The sequence below is a fragment of the Falco naumanni genome, chromosome 6, assembly GCF_017639655.2.
Source record: "Falco naumanni isolate bFalNau1 chromosome 6, bFalNau1.pat, whole genome shotgun sequence".
NCBI classification, from domain to species: domain Eukaryota; kingdom Metazoa; phylum Chordata; class Aves; order Falconiformes; family Falconidae; genus Falco; species Falco naumanni.
The window spans coordinates 60,839,760-60,867,750 of NC_054059.1; the positions used below are offsets into that span (position 1 = coordinate 60,839,760).

Sequence of the window (27,991 nt, forward strand, 5' to 3'; positions counted from 1 at the left end):
TATTAACTCAAGGAAGAAAAGCAGTGTAGTGATATTAAGAAAATTAATTATAACTTTCTAATCTGGTAATTAATGTGCAGCTGGGCGTGAGTGCAGTTAGTGCAATTCAGTAATTTGGCAGTCCTGACAAATTATCATCATCTGTTTTAAGGTAGTCAACTGTTCTTTAATCTTTGCTCAAATTTGTATAATCTTTTCTGTTTCAGAATGGTTTTAACAATTTAGATGTTAGATATGGCCTTTTACTATAACAATGTGAACTGAAGTTCAGTTGTATTTTTTAGAACCCTCTTTTATTCTTTTTCAGTGTTGTACTGAAGTTTTTTATGAAGCAGTTGTATGAAACAGTGATTACTGGTAATTGACCTGCATATGTTGAATAATCTTAAAATGCTACTGAGAATTTAATGTACCCTGTAAATTGAGATGCTTCCAATTAAATAGAGTTCTTAGGATAATCACTTTCAAAACTAATCAAGTAATATGATGGTGTTACTAAAACTCTTGTTGACTTAATTATGACAAATTAATAAACCTAACCAACGCAATTACTGTAATGTTCATATCAGTTCACATTTTTCATAACCTATCCATAAATGTTTTTTCAGAAACACAAAGGGAAAATTGAATTTACCTAGGTGTATTGAATTAGCATGACAAGGTGACTTGAGTGGGGGAGTGTTTGTGCCCTCCTTGCCTTCTTTATGAGGTGTGAAGGTTATTGTGAATCACCCCATGCTCAGTGCCTCCCGTCTATTAGGAAATCAAATGCTACTGAACAAAAATTAGAACTAGGATCCTAGCAGTGGTATTGATAAGAGAAAATGTTCTTAAGCAGCCTGGCTGGCTTTGATACTATCAAATATGATCTCCTGGAATAATGCTAGTAAACAAAGCACTGTAATCTTGTCAATAGGGTTTATCTTTAGTATTATTTTTAACAATTTAAGGGGAAAAAGCATAAAGCATTATGTAGATCAGACTCTGAAAACCATCCAAAACTGTTCAGTATCCTTACACTGTTAGTGAACAGCTAGTTTAAAAAAACTACTTTATTTACATAAGACTTTGGATGGGGGGGTTGCTTGTCTTGTTTTAGGGCCTTTGTTGCTGTTGTTGAAGTGTTCATTAGGAATGCATTAGAGAAGGTGTTCTGGGAGATGAAAAGCCAGGAGTTTTCAGCTCAGTGAATCTGTCCTTTCGATTGTTTTGTGACATGTTTCAACAGGAGAAAAGACGGACAGCCTTTGCCAGAACAGCCACTTGCTTAGTACTTAAGGCATTCCCCAGGAGTTTAGCAGGCATGGGTTTGAACCTCCTCAGCAGGAGAATTGAACTGAGGTCTTTCACTTCTTGGACACATGCTTTAGCTCTTTTAGGAAGATTATTGCTTCCTTTAAAAGAAATCATTAGCTATACAGTTTAAATCAGTCTGATCATACTGATAGATGGGTGGTAGGTATGTTATGGCTTACGGGCTTGTGAATAATTAAGATCAAGGAATCAATGTGGATTTCTTCATTAGCAGGTTAGTTCAGCTCAGGAGTGAGCTTTTGAGGTGTTTCTCCCAGTCTTCCCTACTTGCTGTGCTGTGGTTTATGGTTACACACAGAAGTGCCTAAAACTGGGTATTTGCTCTACACCATTGATCTACTTGTTCTCAGGACATGTGGAGATCACAAATCTGGTCTCAGATACCTAAAGGAAAGCAAAGCCTTGTATGTCTTTTGTTTGATCCAGCTCAAGCTGAACAGAGAGAAAGCCAGGTCAAAGATTTTAAGCAGAAATTAAAATATTTTATTATGCCATAACAACAATAAAATATATAAGGGATGGAAGGAAGGAGTTACTGACACTCTAATCAAATAAAAGCCTTGAAATTTTATAAAGGACCTACTAGGAATTTCTGGTTTAGTGGTAGAGAGTAAGATTCAGGCAGATCTCATATTTGATTTGCTTCACGCATAACTTCTGGACAAAAAAAACCAACTGAACAAACAGCCCAACCTCTGATACAAAGAATGGTACCTTGGAACCTGAAAATTATCTGAGGTTTGTTGGTTGGCATTAATGTCTGTGAATAATGTCAGTGGTTTTAGAATCCTGAAATATTCTATATTGTTCTCCCTATCAAAAATTTGTCATTGAATGAATTAGCTTGATTTTCAAAATAAAAAATGGACAACAATATCATTTATTGCATTAGTCATATTGAACAATTAATTTTGGAACAAATTAAATTAATAAATAATATAGCAGATTTGGTAGTTTTTTCTGTTTAGACACATGGTTATGAACAATTCCTATTTCCATTATTTTTGTCTGCTTCAAACCATTTTGAAAGTATCTTAAGTTTTTGTATTGTTTTATTTTCATATTTGCTGAGTATTTACTTTGCACTCACCAGTGTAACAGAACTTTCATGAGCATTCACAGTAATAAGGCTCAGTTTGCATATGGCAAATTAAGAATAGTTACATGACATGCAGCTGTTTGGAGAAAGAGATATTTTGAAGTGTCTTATGTGTTCTTTGAAGTCATTCTGTGATGAATTAGTCACTCCAGTACTGTAAATCAGTTTGATCACGCTATAACTTTCAGTTAGATCAGCTATATTTCCATTGTGTGCTTTCATGTACTACCAGGTATTATGACTGACAAAGATTACACATTACAGAATTAGTTTGTAGATATGTAGCATAAAATATAACCTTAAGTGATCCAGTATTGTCATGCATTCAGCTGTGCTGATGAAATGGATGGTTGCAGAACTGACGTGTGTAGTGAAGTCCAAGAGATCCTCCAAAAGCAGATTCAGTCATACATATGAATGCCTCAAGGCTTTTTGTAGCTGTCGGTGGTTTTTCCTCATAGTACTGAGAGATATGGAGTGTTAACTGCAAAACTTCAATCTTTCTGACCAGTTTTGATAGATAGTTTGGCTTTTAATGTCTTTTTTCTTTGTTTTTTTTAAAGAAAAACTTTTAACAGTTTTCTGTCTCCTGATTGCTGATGAGTTGCATGTACATATACCTTTGAAAGCCGATCCTCTGTCATATCTTTGGGTCTCTGCTGTGATGGCCAGCATGATGTTCATATTGAGGAAGAAACCATAAAAGAAGAGGGTGAATTCTTCCATCAGGAGAAATGAGGATTACCAAAGAATCTGTATCTGCTGAGATTGTTTTGGATTTTGTGTATGATATTTTGCAATGAGTTGTTGCTAAAAAATCTGTATGTGTTCAAACTAACTGTATGGCATTATCATATTGATGTTATGGCAGGGTGAGCTTTTCAAGTGAGTGTGACTTTTGCTACTGGAGCCTGCCAGTGTTAGGGTGATTATTAGATGCTGTGTAGGCTGGCTATCTGCTATTTTTTTTCCTAGTATTTTCATATAATTTGGAATTACTATAGTAGAGAGCTAATGCCTGGCTACTCAACCTTAAGACGGACCCAACGAGCAAAATTTCCATGATCACGTTCTGCTCTGACTGACCTTTAGCTCATTACAGGCATACTTGTGTAAGGACAGAGAAGAGCAGGAGCATGTCTTTATGTTGTGGAAGACATGCAACCTGACTTCTTAGTCCTGTGGGCTGATGTGAACTCTCTTTTAAGTGTTGAGTTAGGTGGACACACCTAGCCAACATCCAAAATATGTGGTGTTCTTGCTCTCATCTCACATTAAACAATGAGTGACCTTGTGTTTGCTGCTTTTGATGAGCAGACCTTGCTCACTGTAGTACACCATAACCTAACTGAGTAGACCTGGCTTGGAGGATATGGTATAACTTAATGTAATTTTTAAAGACTTATCAGAATAGTCACTTTGCTCTCTATTAAAGAATCTGCTGCCCACTAACAAGTAGTAAAAAAAAAACAAAAAACAAAAACTCAGCAGTAAATGCCATAAACACATGATGTCACAGTAGGAATCCAGATAGCAGAGGGTAAAGACATAATGAGATTTGTACAATGGTGGGGTAGTTTCAGAGCTATTGAGTAGGAAATAAAAAGAGGCTTGTGAGCCACCTAAGCAGTTTGTTCCAGAAATTTGCCTCCATTGGTTTAAACTTCACTTTAAAATTACATTTTTATTGTTACAACACTGACACATCTTTATGAGAAAGTTAATAGGAGGGAACAATCTTTCAGCAAATTAAATGAAAGGCTACTGTTTCCAATTGACATCTATGAAACTGCTGCTACATTCTTTGCAGTAGTGCTTCGAGAAATAAATGAGCAAGTATTCATTATAATCGAGCTTTAATGGTATCCATATGCTATATATCTTGCTATGGTGCTCATGTTGTGTGTTGTATGAAAAAAATGAGTACTAGTCTGTCAAAGGCCCATTAATGTAAATGTCTTGATTCAGTCCTTAGCCTTGGTGAGGCTCGTGTGTTTTGAATATATCCCAGCAAATCGTGGTTGGTGCAGCAAATCTGAGAGTCTTTCTGGTTGACCTTTCAGGTTGTCCATTTCATGTCATACAGCATACTTTCTAGATAACAAAATCTACTGGAGCAAAGAAGATTTAAAAAATTTATCATTTTGATTCTTTTCAAATTAATATTTTCTAACAGACATTAGAATGTGCAGTTTTTCAGCAATGTTGTTTCACATCATGGCATGATATTTTATTAAAGCCATAAATTAACTATTTTCTCGATCTTCTACCCAGATTTCATTTTGTAAATTAATTGAGTTTTGCTTAACTATGTTTTAGTCAGCATTATGTTAACAGCTAATGGCTTTTGGACCTGTCTTTGAAGACTTAATTCTGTCACTTTAGTATTAAGCCTGTTGTATGGTTAAGGTTTATTGTCATCCAAGGTTTTCATGAGAACTATTAAGTTCACAAGCTTGCTTTTGAGTAAAGTTTGGACAGTGGTTCAATCTTGCTTCTTTTACTCCATTTAATGAAGTCTAAACTTTCCAATTTTTGCATGACGTACTGGTTCTTCTGAATGATGTACCACAGATGCTTTGATAAGGCATAGCTTAAAAATTCAAAAAGGACTCTTTATGAGCTTTACTTGCTTCCCTACTCTGATAATACACAGAGATGAGATGCTGTGAAATTTTTATTAGTAAACAAGCTTAATTAATCAGGAATGTATGATTTAGCTTTGTATTGCTTTATCAGAAGTTTATTGGGAGGTTTCAGAAATCAAATAATGACAGAAAATAAGGCAGAAGTCATGTCATCAATCCATATGCTCCAATACGGAACACTTAAGCTGTGCCTCAGTTATCCTAGACAGATGTTCGTCTAGCCATTTCTTCAAGACCTGCAACATGGACATTCCATGCTTTTCCAAGGAAGATGGTCCCGGTGCTTCTGTATCTTCACTACTGGGAGTGTTCTGGGGTGGCTGTTATTTTCTCTGATGTCTAGCGTGGAACTTAAATACTTCACTATTTTGGTGGAAGATTTATCCCCTTTTACATGTTTGAAGAAGACTATTGCCATGTCTAACCCATTATCCATTAACAGGATCACTCTTCCTGCCCTCAGCCCTGGGGCAATACTTTTTCTGTTCCTCATAATCCTTGTTACTCTTCTCTAAGCTTTCTAAAATTTGTTGCTGTCTGTCTGTAGCTGGTCAAGGAAGGCCTTTCCGTGAATGAATAACATATGCCCTTCAGCACCCTCATTCCTCAGTTGACATTTAAGCCATGTCATACAGCTCACAACATGCCTTGTTTGCATTTCCGCTTAACAGCCTGCTCATTTCTAAAACCTCCTTCCCCATACCTGCTTCTCCAAGCTTTTGGGGATGCTTCCGTAGCAAACTCTAATCCTAGATTTCTTCATGAGTTCTCCAGACCTCTTTTCCATACACGTTTTTTGAGTCACCAAAATACTTGTCTTATCAGAGCAGCTCTGGTGTGCGGTCAGTATCACTTACGTTTATTTCCTCTCACTCAAGCACAACGGAAAGAGAAGACAAATGTTGGACAAAACCATGGCATCCCCATCACTTTTGTGTATGTTTTGTGCTATTCTATACCATATCAGTACTTGATCCTCTGATATGGGAGACTATGTTTCTTGAGCCTCTTTGAAGTGAACTGGTTTATTATTTTTTTTTTCCTTTTATGATCCTTTGTAATTGTATAGCTTTTTGTGTGTGAGCCAAGTTGGTTTGTCGATAATCAGTCACGTATTGACTACATATGTCTTAGGTACTTCAGAGGATTAGAAAAAGACCTGTTGCTGACCACAGAGATAGCAGCTCCAGCGGAAGTTGCTCTTTGTGCTCGCCTTTTAGGGAGAACAAGGGATCCTGGCCTTTATATTCGATCCCTGCATTCACCCACACGTCAGACATCCTTTGGAAGTCTGCCTACCTGAAAGAGACGGGAGTGAGAAAGGGGAGCCGTCTCCACTTCTGTGTTTGCTCTGATCATTTTGACTTGGACCAGGGTGTTGCTCTCATACTCACAAATTTGTAATATTGTAAGAATCAAGAAATTAAATTGTTTTGATAGAGTCAACAGACTCTATTTGAAGTTACTTATAAGAGACCTAAACCCAGCTTATTTTGATGGCTTTTGAGTTCAAAGTTTCTCTAGTACCCAGAATTGTGCTCTTGACCAAAAATTCATTTTTTTACTATCTTTCAAAAGTGTCAAGACAACTAACCAATATGCCATATCTATCCAGAATATACTCCGTTCCCGACAAGGTCTTAATTTTAGTTGAAGAACAAGTATGCCACTTCTTACGTGATGATCCTTGCAAGATACTCCATTCTATACCATATTATTCCAGTCTACAGCTGGAAATACAAAAAAGGAAAAAAAAAAAAAAAGCTTAAAATACATATTCTTGCACTAAAGCCATTAAAAGCAGTGAGGCATTACAAGCAACATTTAAAACCTTTACCCAAATGTTTTCCTAGAATTCAGGTATAAACTTGATTTTCTTAAATGCTTTGTAAAACTATAGCATCATTGTTCTTATTGATAATTTGATAAAGAAAAATAGCAAGCTAATTTCCCTGTGTAAATTGTTCAATATGGAGAAGGTTTTTCAACACGGTTAATGCAACAGTATGTGCCAGTGCAGGAAAAAAACCTACACATATAATCTCCAGCGGGTTTCCAAGGATTCCAGAAGCATGGGGGTTTTGTGAGCCTTTGATTGTTCTATCATTTTAAATAGTAATCCTTTCATGCTGATTTCACTTTATCCTTTATCTTACTTTCATTATATTGATTAAAATCCCATTATGGTTAAGAAAAGCTTATTTGACTACTTGATGCCAGCCCCTTTATTATCTGATAATCTCGTTTACAGAATCCTCCAAGGAACATCTTTAAGTGTGGTCAAGAGTGCGAGGATTGTGATCTTGTTTTTTTAACAAGTACTTTTAGAAGAAATGTTTGATACTTCTTATTTTTCTGCCCTGCCAAGGTAGCGTAGGTATTTCTGCCTTTTTCAACTCTATTGAATTATTAGGTAACTGGATGGAAAACTCTTTTCCTTCTTCAGGATGTTCACTACTTTAAGGTATCATTGTATCGTAATCTAAAGCATGGATTACTGCAAAACGATTATGGAACAAAATTACTTTTTCTTTAAAAATACAAGTCTTGCCTAATCTGGCTGTGCTGAGTTTTTGAGGTAATGTTTGTCCTTTTTTTTTAATTCTTCTCTTTATGGTATAATCAGATTGTACTGGATCATAATTTTTAGTGCATATCTGAGGATTAAGCTGTATTGTGCTGTGCCTTGCTATCTGAGATAGTCAGCATCATTGGTTTCTTGTAAATAGCTCATCTATAACATGAGAAGCAGCTGTGTAGAATTATTTGTTGCATGAAGTAACAAGTGAATTAAAGGTGAAATTTTGGGTTGGTGGAACACAGCTAAATAACAGCTAATAGAGACTGTACCACAGGAAAAGTGTGATGGAGATACTTTCCTCAGGTGAAAATCAGGTGTGTATTAGATTGGGGTGAGGGGCTGGCGAGTGTCCATCTGCCTGCTATACAGTAGAAAATATTCGTATTTAATCATACCTTAGTTAATGAATTTGATCATAATTTAGCCATTGGTTGATATTCCTTGATTACACAAACAACGAGGGACTTGATTCATTTGTACATATGTGATCCAATGAAATCAGATGTCGTGTTTATTAAACCATATTCCATTTTGTTTGGAGCACAAGCATAACATTTAGAATCAGAAACTGGTAAATAACATGGATGTTTTCCACTAGCCTAGTGATACACCTGAAACTAATGTCATTTGAGGACAATAGGGATAGCTCTTTATTGTTAAATTGACTGGTACACCCTGAATAATATGTATCTCTATAAATGTATGAAGTGAGGGAAAAGGAACCTGTAAACTGCACGTAAGTGCATACTTCTTTTTTTAAAAGTAATTGACTTAGATCTTCATTTTCAAAATTGATAGGCATTGAAGGATGAAAATGTGCATAGAAAATGTGTCAGGTGCTGGGAAAAGAAACTGAAACAGTCTTTTTTTACATCGTATTACTCATTTCCAGAAAGAGAACCAGTTCTCAGTTCCCAAATCTGAATGGTGTTAATGGAAAGAATTTATACACTATGGATTCCCCATATTCATATTCACCTGTGGTCTCTGCAATATTGGCAATTACAGAAGTTTAATGCTTGATCAGTACCTTTTGAAGCCACCAGGAAGGAGTGTTTCTGTTGGCTGTGAGTAAGGATCAAGCCCTTAGTGATGGGCACTGAGAAAAACAAATGTTTATCTGATCCCAGAACAAATGGATTTATATGACACTGCAACGTGTTGGTAAAGAGGAAGAAGATTGAAGCAGACTGGAAAAAAGGGACATTTATACCTTTCTTAAACCATTTGTCAAAACAGATTATGTCTTTAGCAACACTAGTCTGAAAAAGACTACTTCAGGTTTTTTTATCTGGAAGAGCTGTCGCTTTCAGTGAACCAGAATGCCATTTCAGTAGTGTTTCATACAGCTGTCACAGCATCTGTGAAAGCAGATACTGAAGAGAGAGGTTTCACTTGACAACAGTGGTGTCCCTGTATTGTACATTTAGGTTGATACACATATCTGCAAATGCATATGCAAGTGTAATTTATGGCATTTGTAAGTTAATGTTATATCAGATGAGTATTGCAGCTGCAAGTCTTGTGTGACAAGCTGTCCAGTATCTGAAACCACTGTTGATCCAACAGCTGTATTAAAAGGAGAAATAATTGACTGTCAGAAAGCCTTTGGCGTAGGCTCCTCACAATGAATAGTAGCTACAAAACTGCTTAAAACAGACCTTTGCAACAAGTCAGCCAATTATTTTTAATAACGGAGCTGTGCAGTTAGTGTCATGATTTTGATTCTCACTTCAAACATTTAATAGTACTACATGCAATATCAAGCACAATAAATGTGACTAAAGGCTTTGAAAGGCTTCTTAAGTGCCTGTGAATCCACTTAAAATATTTTCTTGAAATGAGAAACTAATAAAAGCTAATTGAGTTCAGAAAAGTAGAAGATTAAAACCACTGTTTAAAGTTACTGTCTGGTGGTAAGGAATGAGTATGATTGGATAAACAAGAGTGAGATATTTAAAATGACTGAGATTGAGATTAGGGCGATCTAGGTATTATAAAATTAGTGTTGGAAAGTGGGAATTAGGGACTGGGAAGTTTCATGTAGCCTGTCACTTGCCATCTGTTGTTTTGATGCTTTGAATCTTTACCTTCTCTGGAAAGTCCCTGATCAGACTGAAAAGACCGAATACTCAGATTTTGTCCTGTCCAGAAGGTCATTAGTGGCATTGAAAAAGTGACTTTGACTCATCTGGTAGAGAAGCCACTTGTTTTCACAATAATTCAGTACACTAATATTCTTGACTGAGTTGTGAGCGTCCTTAAGCTGAACTGGAGGTGACCACTGTTGTAGAATCTCCATCATAGAAATGCATCTTGCTGCTGCTGCTTGAGGCTCTGTGCAGAGAACCTGAAGATCTCAAGTGACTGACAGCAGAGGGAATAATATCTGGTAACACAGAAGTTGAGTGGAAGAGCAAGATGAGGGTTGTGGGAGCAGAAAGATAGAGGAGCAGCAAAAAAAACCCCAAACCAATGAATACATCAAGAAAAAAGAAATGGGCAAGTTCTGAATTCTAGCACCAATTTTCCACAGTGTTTCTGTGTTACCTAGTCACTTCCAAATGCAAACTGCTCAACACTCATCCTCATAACAAATTATTTTACAAAGGAAATTAGTAAAGTTGATTTGTGCTTGGACAATGCGATTGATATGGTACAAGAATAATTTAGAAAAGCTCAAATAGGAGTTAGTAGTAAAGGAATGCTGATGCGAGACAGAAACTCACTGAAGTCAGAAGTTAATGAACTAATCAGTGTGGAGGGGGGGTTTACAGCAAACCCTCAGCAGAAAAAAAAAAAAAAAAAACAACCTTTAAGCTGAGTGTTTGAAAAGTGATATAAAACTGGATGCAGAGTCTTACAGAGAGATGTACTGAGCAAAGTAGATCGACAGTGCTGATGCCATGGCTGAGGTGGTTTAAGGCAGCAAGTACTCTTACTTGATGTGAAATGTAAAGTTCCAAAATAAGCTTTATAGTTAAACAAACAAGGTTAGTTCATCTTTTAGTATTAAAAGGCGTGGCAGAGAAAAAGAGAACATATATATGGTCTTTCTCATGGACTCAATTTTTTTCTTCCCAGTGAATCTGCTAAGAATGTGTTTTCCATTGGCTTCTCAGAACCAGGAGGTTTGGGAGTTTTTCTTGCTTTGTTGGTTTTTGAGGTTTTTTTACAGATGGAAGGTCTTTTTGTTTGGTTGTTTAGTTGGGTTTGGTTTTGGAAGATTTTTTAGACTGTCACTGAGTTATACCAGTTGCTACAGTAGGGAATTTTATTGTAATACCATCGTCTTTTACACCGTGTAACTTATTGTTGCATGGATGGCAGAACTGTAGACTTCCATTCATGACTTTTGATTTCCTGTAATTTTCAGTTTTCTTCAGGGACCTGATTAAAAGTAGTCTGTGCTGGTGCTTATTATCTCTAGCCTTGCTCTGTTGTGTTGTATTCCCTCTTGCTTTCCTAGCTCTTGGAATTGATTAATTAAACCTTTAGTGCATAAAGTAATAGGAAACATGAATTGTTTAGTTTATTCATTAGTGTGTTGTGGGAGACATGTAGGTCTGTGCCATGCTCAGATAACTTTTATCAGAAATCATTACAGTGGCAAGTACAGTTTTAGTACAGTTTTAGACGGTGACACTGCAAGTTACCTTTAAGTACTTGACATGTCTCATATTGACATTTCAAGTCATGTACTGCTTGGCTAATAATTTTCTCTCCCTTTCTCACACTCCTCCATGTGGGTGCGTACGTGTGAGCTTACTGCTCTGTTGGTTTACTGCAGGGTGCCAGTTCCATAAGCTTTGATGCTCCTTTAGAGCACCAGTAACGCAAGAAGTGTCACAGGGCAGACAGCCATAAGGAAAGGACTGTATAAGCCCTAAGAGTAAAGTCCTACAGAAATTCAGTCTTTTTCCACAGAGAAATGCTACGGGAATTTGATATTAAAAAAAAAGCAGCCCAACAGTCTGAATGAACCGGTAAGAATAAGATACTCTGATTATTCTAAGCATCAATACAGTATTGTTAATTCCAGACGTTCAGAAACCATGTATTAGATCACAGAAGAGGTATCTGATGGTGTCTGGTGTTTTTTGGAGCCCATGGAGGAAGTGTTTTATTTTTATTCTCACCAGGCTTCAATGCGTACAGTAAAGCATGATCTTCCCACGAGCAATGTCACTGACCTTCACTTATTCTCTGCTGCTCTCCAGAGGCAGATGAGACTGTCTCTTCTTCGTCTTGATATTCCCTTACATTTTGGTCTCCACCTGTGTCTTGGCTCCTCCTGCTCCCCCTGCCGCTGTTCCCATTCATTTCAGTATTTCCCCAGGAGAGCAAGTACATTTCACCACAGAGGCACTGATCCTCTTGCCATGGTAGTAAGTTTCATGGTAGCATTGAACAATATCTTTTTTTACTGAGTGAAGAGTACTTAGTGGGGTTTCATGGACTGTGACTTGGACATGGAGCAGGCATAACTCTCTAGGCTCCCTTGTGTGTTTATATGCACACTTCTCCAACACCTCCTCCACCGCTAACTTGATCCTTCTGAGAGGTGGGGATCTGTTCTGGCAGAGGCCACAGCACAAGTTGATACTGGAAATTTTGTACTTCATGCACCTTCTGCTCAATTCTGCTTTTACATTAACAGTGCTTTTCAGTCTCTGTTGCTGTGTTGTCCAGTCGGAAGAGAAATTGCCTGTCAGATGGTCACCTTGAGGAAGATCAGCCCACTTGATAGTGTTCCATGACTGTTGAGCATTTTAACCTTTTGCCTCAAGTACAGTAAGGAAATAGTGACCATTCTAGGATAGCTTCAAAGGTTGCTAGGTAGTTTTCCCTAAACAGGACAAAAATATTGGGAGGAGGATAACTTTTGCTCTTGAAAAATTTAACCACAGATAGTGCACCTGATGTGCCTAGGTACTGTAAGTTCTCTAAAACAACTACTAATCTTCAAGAACTACAAAACTATTCTGACTGGTCCTGACTTCCTAAAATTGACAAGGGGAGCAAGGAGACCATTTCTGCTTCTACTGCCCTTTTACGGGTGGGCATCTCTGTAATGTTTGGATTAGAAAGCATGCCACATACATTGCCTTTGGAGGACCTGATGAACCTCATGGAGAAAAGGAGGGATCTTGTTTTAAGATCTGTTTGATATTAGCATATTTTTGGAGCTGCGCTAGTAGTTTCTCATGTGATGAACAGTCAGCCACCCACATTTCCAGCCAGATAATGATGTGCGTGTGCCTTCAGTACAAATGGATGCATCTCCTGTACTGGCAGAACTGAACTGGCCAGGAGATCAGCATATATTAATGCTGATACTGCATATGACTAGACAGATAAATAAAATTAATGTTCTCAAACTAATAGCTCTTGAGGCTATGCCTCTTAATTATCTCACTTGTTACAGTCAAAAAAACATTCATGTTCTGTCTGACATTACAGCACAGAATTTTTTTAATTCCCTGTCGTACTGTAAAATTGAGTAACCACTTTTGTTGTTAGTTTTCGTACTGCAGTTGCTGATGGTGCTAATTCACAGTCTGCTGCCTCCTGCTAAATCAACATCCCTAGAAATCACCTCACCAGGTAATAGCTGGTGTCAGTCAGTCTTCAGAGAGGGCAACTGAGTGGAGCAGGAGGCCACCAGCTGGGCAATGATTAGGCAAGGGTAGTAGTTACACACTCATTGTCACAGCTGAAAAACTAACCAGCTGTTAGCATTTGCCTAAATGATTCTCCTAACAAAGTGGAATAAAACAGACATCAAAAACTACCACATAGGCTGGCTAGCTGATTTAAGTTTCTTCTTCTGCTGTCTCCAGCTGTCAAGACATTGTGTGAGAGATGCTTAACCAGATCATAATTATTTTATTTTCTCAGGAAAGGGATACAGTGGAAAAGTCAGATCTCCAGTAGAAGTCTGTCTGCCTTGGTTGGTGCTGTCTGGGGGGAGATAGGGACCACGTAGGCTGCAAAAAGTTAATTGCCATTTATTAGAAGTTGGACAGGAAGATGTTTCACACTTGCTACTGGGGCTAGAAGTGCACAGCGGCTCTGCTAGCTCTGTCACAGGTTCCCCCAATTGAATTTGCCCACAAGGTGCTGTTCTGGCAGCTTCTACCACTAGACTTGGGTGGAAGAGTTGAGTACCAGTGGTGTACACAAACGTGGGATTTCTGTGTTTCTATCTTTCTTCTGTTAGATAGGTGTTCAGATGATTTGCCAGGTATGGGGAAAGGAAAAACATATTAAATATCTTTGAAGTGTTAACAAATAAATCATTGATTTCAGTGCTTGTGAAGACAGGCCCTGAAAACAAGATCCCATATGTTGTACTCTTGGGGGTGGTAGGCGAAGGAAAATTAAGAGAAAAAAATAATCTTTTGGGAATGTAATTTATCAAATACAGCAGCTGAAACTTTAGCAAGCGTTGCCTGTATGCTCTGTGGTTGGGGTTTTTGTTTGTTTTAAAAAGTATGAGCCTCTAATAAAATAATTTAATTCTTCATCACATTTCCTTTATAAATTAAATCATAACCCATAGTTTAATAGCATTATTAGTTAGCTGCAATACTGAAAGCAGAAAGATGAAGAGAACCTTTTCTAACAGCAGATCCCCCTTTAACTTCCCAGTGTGGTCCATGGTCCTGAATTTAGCTTCTCTCTTGGCAAGCTGCTGGGAAGGGATGTGTGTCTAATGATCAGCATTGGTTTCTGGGAAGAGAAGAAGCTGCTTTTAATTTATTTTTTGTGACATATTGACAAATGGTTCTATTCAGAGCAAAATAAAAAATCATTCTTATGAAAGCGTTTTCAGATGTGGCAATCCTAAATCATGCATGAAACATTAGATATGCTATGAAAATAACCTCTGAGTATCATCCTTTTGGCGGCCGTAGTGACTCCCTTAGCTAGGGCATCAGAATCACAGTATGCAGCTATAGTGTCCATGAAATATTTCTTCTCTTATTTTCTTATTTTTATGTTGAGGTGTGTGTCACAAAGTATATTTAACTGTTTGGTTTTGAGTTCATTCATTTGCCTAGGAAATGCTGAAAGCAATTAAGTTTCATTTAGCATTTTGACGTATTTTGTGCCATCTAGGGCTCTATAGCAACTTAAATCTTTTAAATATATTTTGTTTAAAATGAAAATAGGTACTGAGTATGTAAATGAAAATCTGACCCTTTACTGACTTAATTTGTTCTAAGGAGACTCAGTTGACTTAATTAAATTAAAATATGAAAGACTGGTAGTGGCAGAAAAGAAATAGACTAAAGCCTTTTGTAATGTATAAATACTTTATTGGAAATGCAATGACTGGCCATTATGTAGTTATACTGACTTTTTATAAAAGGAATACATTTGGGTTGTTTTTTTTTAAAAAAAAGCCATCCATAGAAATCATGACTGATTCTGCCAAAATGGAATGTGCCCTTCGACATTTTTCTCACTGGATTGAAATATGGCAGAGAAAATAATAAATTTACATGTATTATATCTATGAGAGAAATTTTGGACATTATGCATTATGTTAACTTGCTTGTTTTACTAATTCACAATATGTGGCACCGTCTGTATGGCTTTGCCTGGCTATGTATAGAAGATTCATGGACTTTGTGGTATCCTCTTCATGTCACAGTACTGTAGAAAAGTTTTCTGTATTTATTTTTTGAATTTAATCTGCCAAAAGTTATCTTGCAATATTTTATAAAAATGCCATGCAAATGTGACCAGTACAAAAAAAGGACCATTAAAAATAAATTGTGAGCTAGGAGAAACCTTATTTTAAATCTTAAGAAGTAAGAATATAACATTACAAAGTGTTTAACTCCAATCCTACTTTTTGTTATATTTATTAGCCTGTAGAGAGTTAAAAAAATCCATCTGATACCTGTGAATTGATTCTTGAGGAGAATTGGGCACCTGGCAAGGGGTAACTGTAGGTGAGGCTGGTCTCCCTGGGTTTGCTCTGTAAAAGGAGAGACTCCACCTTCAGCTTAATCTCCTCTGTGAAGTGATTTAATTTTGTTATCTCCCTGTACTGATTGTCGGGGAGCCTCAGAGATTCATTTCTGTGAATGCCCTTGCTGGAGTTGCACTGCTCTTGCATTTCCCCATCTTCGCTGCGGTCAGACCCGTCTCTGGTGCACAGTGTCCATGTGCTGAATGACAGTCTGGGGTGTGAGCCGTGCAGCCCCATCGCCTGTGGCTGTGATCTTAAGGCTGAAACATGGAAAAGTGATCATTATGCTTTCAAAATTGTCTGAGGACCACAGACTTCCTTTTGGAGAAGCGGGGGATGATGGGTTTTTTTCACAAAAAAAGCTGATAATTTTACTTTATTTGTAAGACATTTACACTTGTGGGTTGAGACTCAAGAAGCGTGAAGTGTGTCCTGGGGAACAGGGAGGGGGAAGAAAGAGAAAAAAGCTGCAGGAAAGTTTGTGTGGCCTTTGCATCACCCTCCCCCTTTTTCCTGACCTCTGTTTGGGAAGGTCCCTCTCCCAAATGGATGTCAGAGGAGTGGCTCATGCTGCAGAGCAAGGGAAGCAACCCAGGGACTGCAGGCTGGGCTGGGCATCTGCTTGTGCAGGTTCCTGTTAAAACGAGATGAAGCCCAGCCAATTTCAGTTGTAAATTGTATTCTCCGGGCAGATCCCCCTGTTCCTTCTGCACTCCTGGAAGTACCAGGGCACAACCCGTATGCTCCAGCTTGAGTCTCATGGCTCTGGGGAATTTAAATGGACCCCTCGTAGTGCCATGTTCTCATTTCTCTGTCACAGTGTTTTGCATTTTCACCTGCCGTCATAGTTGGAGCAGCTTTTTCGCATAAATGATCAGGATTAGTGCAGTCCAAAGGAGCTATAGGGAATTATTTTCATATTTAATCCTAAAACCTTTTGCAACTGTGGCTGTTGGACTTTTCACATTGTTGCTGCTAGAGCTCTTTTATTCTGGCCTTTTGCTTTTTTTACTGGCTAAGTCTGCAGGAGGATACTGACAATTAGGTTGTGCTTTTACATTTTGCATTAAACATTGAAGTTCTGAGGTCTCTGCCTCCAGCTTGTGGAGTTGTCCTGGCAGCCTCCAGGAAAGGTTGGGGAATAATAAACTGTCTCCAGGGACTGAAACAGTTCTGCTCACTGATGGCAAAATTTTGATTTGGTGAGTGTTTTGACCCTTTGAAGTATTTATGCAGTTTCCCTGAGGATTTGCTGTTCCTTTCAGTTGAAAATTACCTGCTGCTTTGTATATATTTGGGACATAATGTAATTTTTAAAAAATCTTGTCAATATTGTTGTGCCTCTGAATTTCAGTAATTTAAAGTAAAAAACCTTTACATATTTATGTTTCCTCTGTGGTTCCCTCTCCTGGTACGTTCTGTACATTTTGGAAGAGATACTGATCTCATACCTCCTGTTCCCAGTACAGAAGGAGCAGCAGTGGTCTAGTGGAAAGATACTGAGCTGAGTTACCAGCAGCCCAGGCCAGTCAGACCCATATCTCCTGAGAATGAATGACAGTGGAATTACAAACGCTGTTACAGATTCTGTGGCAGTCAGTGTTCAGTAGCAAAGTGTATAAAATAAATGGGAAATACCATAAACCAATGATGGTCCTGCTTTAATACACTTTTCTGATTCAGATCCTCATTTCAAATTTCAGTTAATTACGTAATGCTGGTGATGACACTAGTTATAATGATTTAGAAGAAAGCTCTAAAGTTCTATTAATATTTTACAGAAATTTTAATGGATTTTAAGTAGTATAAACAATGTCATTTTAGACACAATGATTAAATAGTACCCTGTAAACTGAAATTATTTTAGTACTGGTCTGGAACTTCAAACAAGTTTAAGTAGTGTGGCTTCTTCCTTCCTTCCAGAAGTGTATAGAAGGAGTTTTGTTTAGTACAAGTTGTAGTGAGTATCAACATAATAAAATTGAAAAATACAGTGACAAAATAAATTACAAAAAGAAAGCAAGGTCACAGAATGCAGCTAATAAAAGGGGTGAGTGTCATACCTGGGCCCCCTTTGCTGTCTTCTGCCAGTGGTGGTAGGTATCTATCTCTTCCTGGAGAGTGCATTTGTCAGCTTACAAGGCATCTGGGACTTTATAGCATTTTGGAAGAATAACTGAGTGAAAATAAGCTGCAACATATTTTTAGTGCTTTACAGATTTTTGCTTTGGTTGAAACGAGTGATTTGCACAGCTCACAAACAGAGCCGCAAACCACCTTTTGAAAACCCCCCAAATTTGATCATTCTTTGGGTTCAGATAGCTACTGGGGTTTCTTGACCTGAGTAATGGGTGTCCTTGGAAGAAAAACTGTAAGAACTTGCAATGTTATACATAGTTTGCTAAAACTTGGAGCAGAAATAAAACCTTACACCAGACCCCAGGCTTGCATCTCAAAATTTCAGGAAGACAGCCCATAAATACATAACAGAAGAATAAATAGATACCCAGCATTGACTTTATGGCTGAAGAGTAAATAGGTACCTAGCACTGACTTTTTTTAACTTTGGAGAATTTTCTGGTCACCCCAATAATAATATTGGTGAAGAGCTTGAAAAATGTCTGAGTTAGGAACACTGGATGTCTGATGTCATGCATGGGCAGAAATCAGTATTATACTATGCCTGGTTATTAAGATTTACGGAGCTATTACACTTATTTATGGCATGTTATTTTCTAGGGCACCTAGTGATTTATAAATGTACTCATTGTTTATAATCCTTGACACAGAATTCTTTTTCCATTTCACCATATCCCTTCATCTGTTCAGGTTCTGTGTTGCTTAAGGTCTGTTTTGTCAGAAAGTATACAATATTTAAGAAAAAAATTGGGGGGCGGGGGGGGGAAGAGCAGCCTTTCCAGTTTCATTTTTTTAAGTCAAGAGACTGTTAATCAAAAGCCAAAGTCTACTTTGTCTCATCAAAGATCAGAGAGTATGAAATCTCTCTTATTCAGTATGCTGAGAACTTTGTTGACTATCTCCCGGGCTCTGGCAGTGACCCTTCAGGAGCTGGCTGCATAGCTGTGCGTGCTGGGCTATCACCTTCAAATAAGGATAGAGCTAAATGGAACCAGAAGCACTACTGTGGCTGCTCCAGTTAGTGTGAGAGAATATGGAAAACTTACCTGTTCTGTTGCTTCCAAAGGTGCAATATATGAGAGAATATATGAGGTTGCATGAAAAATAGTTAAGGCACTGAATTGGATTTCTTGGATTCTACACTTGTTGAAATGAGTTGGTCAGTTTTGACTTAGAGCACCCATCTGAGACTAAACCAACAGATATCCTTGTTATTTTGCAAATTTGCCAGAAATATGTTGATGCCTTTTTTTTTTCCTAATCAGCCGTCCCAACTGAAAACAATGAAAGCTACATTAAGTAGTACTTAGATGCAACATAGGTGTTTCTTTCTACTTTCCTTGCATTAAGAGTAAAGAATGCAAGTTTATAGTTTTCAAACCATCTTAAGCAAGAAGAATCTTCCACTTGTGATAAAGCGCATCACTGCATGCAGAAAACCTCAGCAGCCATGCCTGGAAATTTTTCTGGTTAACAAAACGTAGTACATCAAAATGTTCTGACAGGTTGTGTTGGTATCAGCAGGTGTTGTGGTGGAATAGAAATAGGGACTTTATTATGTTTTCTGCCAAGTTTGGTTGATGCCTTGCTGCAGGAACAGCCTAATGTTTCCACTTTGAGATTTACTGAGAAATAATAGAAAAAAGTGGGTTTTTGCCAGTTGAACCATGACACGGTAACTTTTCAAAACCTTAAAATATTCCACTTTATTTTCTGGTGAGCTTTATTTACCCATAGTATCTTATGTCATATCTTTTAATCTGGATGATTTGGAAACAAACTAAAAGATTTTAATCTAGAAGTCAGCAGTTATGCAGAACTTGGGCCAGTGTGTCCCAGAGCTGTCACCTGTTCTTGGGTGTATAACGAGTCTGTAGGTGTAAGCTCTCCAGTCTGTAGATGAGGTTTCCAGATATGTTGTCTGCAGTACTCACCTTGATCCTCTTTTTTGTAATATCTTCACACTTTTATGTCACCATTTGGAAAAATTCTGACCCATGGTGGATTGAAGTCCAGACAGCTTGTAAACCAGGTGGGTTTTTCTCTTCACTTTTGCTTTCCTCAAAGGTCAAAAGATTGCTCTTAAAATGAGATATTCAGATCCCATAAAACTTGTGTTCTGTTTCTGTCACACAAATATCATATCAAAGTTGGACTGCGTGCATCTTTGCAGCACCCTGATTTCATTATGTTATTGATTTTGTCTGCAGCAATGGAGATTAGAAACATCTTTCTCCTTTGGAGTTTTGGCCAATCATTTGCATCAGGGGACTTCCATGTGCGCCAGCCTCTTGCACCTTTATGGTCAGCTGGGGGAGCCTCATCTGAGCTCTTTCCTTTTGCTTTCCCAAGTTCTCCCTCCACTCAGCACTCAGATAAGCTTAGTCACTTCAACGCTTTATGATGTGGGAAAAAGAAAATCTATAGCATACCTGTGGGGAGTGTTTGACAGATGCTATGGTACTTCAGAAATGGGACAATATGAGTCTGCCTGTTTATTTTTGGTGGCACTTGTGTGAGTTCCAGTGGTGCCTTCAGCTCAAAGCCAGGCAGCTGAAGGTGTTGCACTTTAGAGCCGTAACATTTAAGCAGAACACAAAATGTGTTATCTGTAGCCTTTACTCTGCTTTTAAAGTTTAATGACTTGTTTTTATTTTTTGTGTGTGTGGCAGAAATCTCAAAACAATGTGTTAATGTAACTGGTGGGGAAATCAATTTAATGGAGTCTTAATTTCATTATATCGGTTAAATTTCGCTTACAGATAGTTGACCTTTTGAGAAAGAAATTTTAATACAACTGAGGACTTCCAGCACGATGAACTGAAGATGAGGTTTCTTGTTTTTTTGCTTTGTTTTGGTTTTTTTCATAATATGAGTCATATTTTAATGCAGGAAGAATACCCTATTTTCATGGTTGTGCAAGTGCTAACTGATGACTGTAGTGGCTGTTTATGTGTGGAAGTAAAACCAATCTTTTATATATGTATGGAGTGTGTTTAATGCTGTTTACAACTTGAAAATGAGGAAGACATTCCAGTACCTAATTAAGTGTATTTGTATTGAACGTTCATGGTCTAATATGTCATTATTCACCTAGATGCTCCAAAAAGATAGCTGGCTTTTCTTTAATTTCATGTTTATTTCTGAATATTGCTGCTGGAAATTTCAAGGGAAAAAAACCACCTTTTTGTAATGAAATTTTAGCAGACTTCTAGTCCTGAATCTCAAACATCGTTAATTTCTAGTGGGGATTTAGCAATAAATGTGCTTTTCTTTACACTCAGCACAAAAACTGAGATAAATTTTGCTGTGAAGCATCTTTAGGTCTTAATTAAAACTGAAGTTACTCATCCTGGTAAGAGTCCCTGGCCAGACAATGCCTACATGTCCTACTCTGTTAAATTTTCAGGCATTAAGAAAGACATACTGCATGTAATACTTTAACTTTAATGCATATATACAGCATAGGCTTTAAGTCAATAAAAAGTTGCACTGCAGAAGGAAGAGTTAGAATTGGAGAAGGTTGTGTTAAATACATTCTCATACTTCACCTGTTTTCCCTATGTTTAACAGGGGAATGTTTTCTCATACTCAGTGGGTTTTGTAGTGTCTTTAAACATGATATCGTACAGTGAAACAGTGGTACAGTGATGTGTGTGATGGAGCTATTCACGAGCTAAAAGATTGGCTTGTTGCAAGAAGCCATTCTACAAGCCCAAGAACTGGACCAGAGTAACTCAGGGTCTTGCGGTGAAGTCATGGAAGGCTGCCAAAGCATGGTTCCTTATGCAGTTATTAAGTACATTTAAAATTAATTATCTTCTCTTGATAACAGTATATCTACTACCTGTCAGATTTGTTAGCATTGCATTATGGACTCTCATGGTTATTTTCTGTATTTCTCTTCCCCCCATCTTAGTGGAATCGGTCGAAATTGGCCGTGGGCCTCTGGCGGCAGCAGCATTTTGGCAGAATTTGGGACTTTGCATCTGGAGTTCGTACACTTGAGCCACCTGTCTGGAAACCCTGTCTTTGCTGAAAAGGTTAGACTGTTCAGTCAAAATCATGTTGTAAAAGATAAATCATGCGTTAGGAGACTAATACCTCTGAGGAGAGATTTGGATTTTCCTCAGTCGAAAGCATTTATCACAGGAAGTAGGTATTTTCTGGATGTTTTCCCTAATCACCTTTGCGTGGCTTTTCTATTCAAAAATCTGTTCCAAAATCATTTTGATGCATCTTCTTGTATCTAGCACTTACTCAGATCTATGAAATATACCATTTCTGTTTATGTTCTAAATTAGTATCACATTAAAAAATCGGACTGTAAAACTTTCTTCAGCACTTCACCTGCATGTAGTGAAAACAAAAATTATTATATTGGGGTTAATATGTGATGACTACATTGTGTGATTTCAGCAAGTTTAGTCTTCAAAATGCTGTATGATATCACTGCTGTCAGGGAGGTCTGAAACCCCTTCTACCCCACTGACCTTTAAAGAAATGTGCTTTGAACTTTCTTTGGGGCAAGAAAATAAACTAAAAAAACATCCTTTGATGAAAAAGTTGTGCTTACTAAGTCTTCCAAAATTTGGTGACATTGTCTCCTGGATACTTTTTTTTTATGTGAGCTGTGAACAGCAATTGCTCTTCTCCTTTCCTCAATTCCCACCTAACCAATTTTGCTTTGCTTTTTGGTATGTAAGTAGTCAGTGAGGTGTGTTCTTTATAATAGACTGTATCATTTACCTTTTTTTTTTTTTTTCCTAATTGAAACTTCCACTTGTTTTGGTTTTTTATTCTTAGTGCAACTGCCCCATGTTAGCTAAAACTGATGTTATCTATCTAATAATGAGACTCCAAATATTTAGCAGTAGCTGTAAAAGTGATGGTGAAATGTAAAACGAATACTTGTTGTACCAAACTTAAAGGTTTGAATGACATTGCTGCAATACCATTGTCAGCACTGGAATAAGTTTTGTGAAACAAACAGTTAGGGATTTTAATGTATTTAGAGGTGAATTTGAAGATAGAGTTTCTCTTAAACAAATCTGAACTGTGGGGGAAGGATGGAGAGTGTGACAGCACCAAGAAACAGCCAGAAACAGACATACTAGAAAACTTAATTATCTTTTGACATTTATGGTAATTTAATGTATAACATCTGTTCTACTAAGAGACAATTAAAGTATGATGAAAGTGTGTATATTAAAAACCCTAGCCTATGGTTCTCTTCCAAAGTGGCATCAAGCTATAGCTGCAAAATGCTGGAAATCTGTGTGTGTAAGCTGCTCTTAAAACCCTTTAGAGATTGCAATTCCACAGCCCTCCAAGGCAATCCATTCCAGGGCTGGTATGCTTGATAAAAAAGAAGAAACATAAGCATAAGCTTTGCATGGAAGAATTCATTAAATGTGGTCTAGGACTCGTTGCAGTCTGCATTTGTGCAATGACTGTTAGCAATGTAGTGTCAACATTGCAGAAGGCAGTTTGTGTACAACAGAAACCCTTCTGTGGCTTGGTGTAAGTTAATTTATCTTCTTTCTCAGCAGCTAGCTCACTTGATCTCTAAGCATGCAGGGTGTTATAATGAACCTGTCAGTACCTTTTTGTTATGATTTCTGGTCTGTGGTGCTCAGGATCTTCATTCTCCCAAGTTGCTCCATTTGCTTTTTTTTTTGTGAATGTTAAAATTCGGTATAAATAATTTCATGTGCTCTGCAATGGATTGTGCTGCTGGGTGAATCCAGCTGCAGAGCATCTGGGCTGTAATTGTTTCCCTGGGCCTCTCATTTGTAGCAAGCTCCTTAACAGTGCCAGTGGAGTGCTCAGGGCTGCGTGGGCTCTTACTGGGCAAGCTGCTTGTATGAATCTCAGTTCCAGCAGTACTCTCCTTTCCAGGCAAAACTGTTCTCTTCTGCATCTGAACTAGGTGATAGGCTTAATATTTAATAGCATTTCTGATTTGGGTATATGAGGAACATCATGCTGAAGTGGCTGAGCTTAGTTAAGGCAACTAGCCTCCATGAATTTCAGTATCCTGTGGAGGGGCGAGATACGCTGTACGGCAAGTCCTGAGCTTCGGAGCTTGCTTCTGTTGTGTTGTTTCATTACTGATACTTGACAGAGAAACTCCAGAGGTTTTGAGGAGCTAATTTATATGATGATATCAGCTTAGAGATCTTTTTTAATAGTAATATGATTGCACAGAAGTATTCAGGTATATGTGTTGAATAAGACTAATTTTTTTTATTATTTTTAGGCATATTTGCAATGTAAGACTTTTGTGCTCGCGCTGTTTTATTTTGTGGGGGGAAAATGGATCAGTGCTCAGTGTTTTGTACCCTTCCAACAGGTAATGAATATTCGAAAAGTTCTAAATCGATTGGATAAACCAGAGGGCCTTTACCCCAACTATCTAAATCCAAGCAGCGGCCAATGGGGCCAGCGTAAGTAGATCACTTCTTCGGTACTGTGACCTGTCTATCAGTGTGCTGTTTGCAGTCATTAACCTCTTTCAACCATTGTTATGGGTTTTGTATCTATATATATAAAGAACTTCGTAAAGTATAAAAGCTCACATTATATCTGAGGTTCTATACAAAGTAACAAATACTACAAATAGAAAAATAATAATCCTACTTGCCGTCCTTTTTTTGATCTTTCAGTATGGCTTATGCAAGCAGGGAAATGTCTGAATATGTATCCGTTTGGAAGGGAATTTGTAGACTACAAAAGTCTTCTATTCAAAAATATAAAGTGTTTTCTAAAGTAGATGTTTAAGGAAACATTATCAGCTTGCCTGAATCAAATTCTGTGTTTTAGAGTGGTGTGGCTCTACTGAAGATAAAAAAAAATAAAAAATCAAACAAATCTTTCCAGTTAATACTAGCTGTGATTTCTGTTGAATTTTAATGCCAACAACTGAGGAAGCAAACTAAACAGAACTGTGTCATGGCATTAATCCCCTTGGAACCATTTCTGGACCAAGATTAGAAGGGAGAGAGTAAATAAAATGCTTGACGTATTTGATCTTCTTAGACCCTTCCTGATGATTGAGCCCTTTCTTGTACGTTGCCTTCTCTGATCTTCATAACTTGTTCAAAGCCTACGTAGTGTGCAGGGTCATGATTCTAGAGCCCCTACTTCTTTTGCACTTTGCCCTTCTTAGATTCAGTCTACCACCATCCCATTCATGTGATTCAATGTTCTCATATTTTTTCCTCCCTACATTATTGAAAGAAAAAAAGCAAGATATGCTGTCTTGGTCTGAAAAGACACACACAGATGAGATGGTCCTGTAGATTACCGGTGTTGGAGCTGGTTAGACAATACAAGGGAGGGAAAGGACTGAAGAAGTTTTTGAATAGAATTGTTTAGGATGCAGCTAAGGTGGAAGTGAGGTTCTGGAGTCCTTGTGGAACCGGCTACAGTCTGGATGGGTAAGAGAACTTTCACAAAGGCAAAGAGCAAGTGTTTTATTGAGTAAAAGAGATTTCTGAATGCTTTATTTCACTCTCTGAATTAAAGAGATGTCCAAAAAGGTGGTGCTGCTCAGTTGTATTGTCCCATCAAGGCAAATGCCATTTCCCTTTATGAATTAGAAGTGTGCTTGTAATTTTAAAAAGCCTTCTAATCTGCTATCCTGTGAGGGCTTCCTTCAGGTCACCATGTCACAAGGCCTGTGGCAGCCCAGCATACATAACCATCAACTCCAGTTGGCATGTTGGTATAAACTCTAACTTCCACTTACAGATATGAGAGATGTATACCCGCTTGTTATCCATGTTTGTTTAGCACAGCTTTGTAAAACATTGAAACATCCCACTGGAAGTCTTGATCCTACAGCAGTAGGAACAGGGTTTGGTTAGAAGGCCACTCAGCATCTGTGAGCCAGGTCCAGTTACTTCCCTGCTTGGCTTCTGTCAGCCACAGAAACACAGCTTTTTGGTGAGCTGCATGAGAGCAGGTCTTTCTAGTAGCTGACACCATTAGTGGCTTTGTCTAATTTATTTTAAAGTAGTCAAATATTTACTCTGCCTTATGGCCTTTGCCATTTTCGTATATTAATATATTTGTGTCTTACATACTCCTCGCTCACATTAATTGCTAGTTTTTGTTGGTGTGCACAGGAAAAGTTACAGTTTATACAAGCTTTGCTTTCCAATAGGATGTAGTGTTAACAAAGAAATCGCTTCCTGCACATGCGAATGATGGATGTGGATGGTGATGCCGGTCAGCCCTTAGCATTTTGAAGCATCAAAAGCAAATTCCATCATGTTGTGTCTTCCAATTCAGTTGCCTCTGTTTGCAGACACAGATTCATTATTTTTTTTTCCCATAGCAGATCAGAATGTAAGACTTGAGGGATGTTTTATTTGAGATTGCTCTTCTAGGCTGTTTTCAGTTGATTACAACAGGAAAAAAAAATTGACTTAGACTCTTGATTGGTACAAGACAGAAGTATTCTTTCTCGCACATCAAGTGGGGAGGGAGGAATGCTTTCTGAACATTTCTTCTCTAGCAGTGCTGTAACTGTGAAGGACACTGCTGGATCACTGCCATTGTTCCTGTAAATTCATTTAGCCCTTGTTATTTTGACAGTAAACTGACAGTGATTTGCCGCAGCGTGCATCAATTGGATTTGTCTACTGCAATAATGTATATAATAACAGGGCTTATTATTGATGAAACTGTGCTTGTGCTATTTAGTTTGCAAATGTCAGAGGTTTCTATGGTAATTTATTTAGGAAACCGTAAAGGTCATTTAAATGCTGCTGTTCAAAGATCAGCCTTCGATCATAGAAAATGTTCCCATTTTTTTAAGAAGCCTCTTTTCCTTTTGGATCATGAACATTTAATTAAATAAATGGTGTATTCTTTCCAGAAATTTAATATATCTCATTCAAAAGAGGAGCTGGGGTGGGGGAAAGCCATTTATAACCGAGGTTTCCTGGTACAATGTATTAGTTAGGCAAAGGGACAGGATACATTTGGAAAACTAAACTATTTATGTCACAGTCTAGTGGAGGGAAAAGGCACTGTTAATACCCTTTTTTCTATTCAAAATTTATCTTCTACATTTGCATGGCTTTGCAACCTATTCAGAAGGTGAAAGGAGGTATTCCGTTAGAAGAGTTTAAAATAAGGAGTTTAAGAATAAAATATCTGTGTTCTTTTGAATTCCACCAACAGAGGCATAACTTTGAGGCTAAGATCAGAGTTAGGTGTTGGGAAGTGTGAGCTCTGTACCACTAACCCTTCTGCATCTCACTTTACGAGCCTGGATTACTCCATGCATTTTTTGCTTTTCTCATGCCCAGAATTTTGCAGTATGACTCAAGGGCTTGCTGTGTGATATATGTAACCACATCTCTACCCTGGATGTCTTGAGTCGAATTAGCGGACCCCTTCCTCACTGTAAAATTGACGATTATACATGAGTAGATAAAGCACTTTGAAAACTTTTCAGTGAAGGCCTGATAAATGCCAAATTCCTTAATGTTACCAGGCAGCGCCAACTTCAAAAAGAAAACCTCTAGCTAGTGTTCTTAGTTTAATGGAGCTTAGAGAAACACTTCACACACACGCACACACACACACTCTCTCTCTCTCTCTCTCTCTCTCACTAGTAGTGTTACGGCAATCTATGCTGAAATTGTGATAGCCCATTAAAATTTAGCCAGGAATTTTTTAGGCTCCTCTTAGGACAGCAAGTGAGTGCAACCTTCTGCAAGCAGCGCATCACTTTCACATCACTGGTGCAACTGACATCAAACAGTCTGACTTGTGTGGTGCTAGTGTTTGCAGGGTCACGTCCTAAATGTGTGTAGTTAAATAATCACAGCATCTGTAAGTGCAGGGCAGAATAAAGCAATGTGATAGCAGTAATCCTGTGTAGATGTGGCACTCTTTTTTTTTTTTTTTTTTTCTTTTTTTTTTCCCTTCCAGAACGACTGCTGAGCTCTGAGAGCAGCCAGATATTCAAAAATGTAGTATTATTTTAAAACATATGGGTCAGCATTTTGAAATACCATTAAATAACCTGAAATTCAAGTCCGCAGTAAGGAGCTAAAATATTTTGGCCTTATTTAGAAATTGACTTAAATGGGGCATTAATTAATTCTACTTTTTTCCCTGTTTTTAGAATAAAAACCCCTCAGATTAACAGATTTTTGTGTGGGATAGACTACATGAATTAGATGTTAAACATATAAATTCTT

At 37.8% G+C, this 27,991-nt stretch overlaps 1 protein-coding gene across 2 annotated transcripts in view; it reads left to right on the plus strand.

The window, feature by feature from the left end:
* MAN1A1 (mannosidase alpha class 1A member 1) overlaps window positions 1-27,991 on the plus strand; it is a 150,338-nt gene that overhangs the window by 97,733 nt on the left and 24,614 nt on the right. For both annotated transcript variants that reach the window (XM_040597917.1, XM_040597918.1), the window contains exons 6-7: window positions 21,688-21,811; window positions 24,124-24,217. In XM_040597917.1, coding sequence (XP_040453851.1) covers window positions 21,688-21,811; window positions 24,124-24,217 — 218 coding nt within the window. The remainder of the gene's footprint in view (window positions 1-21,687; window positions 21,812-24,123; window positions 24,218-27,991) is intronic.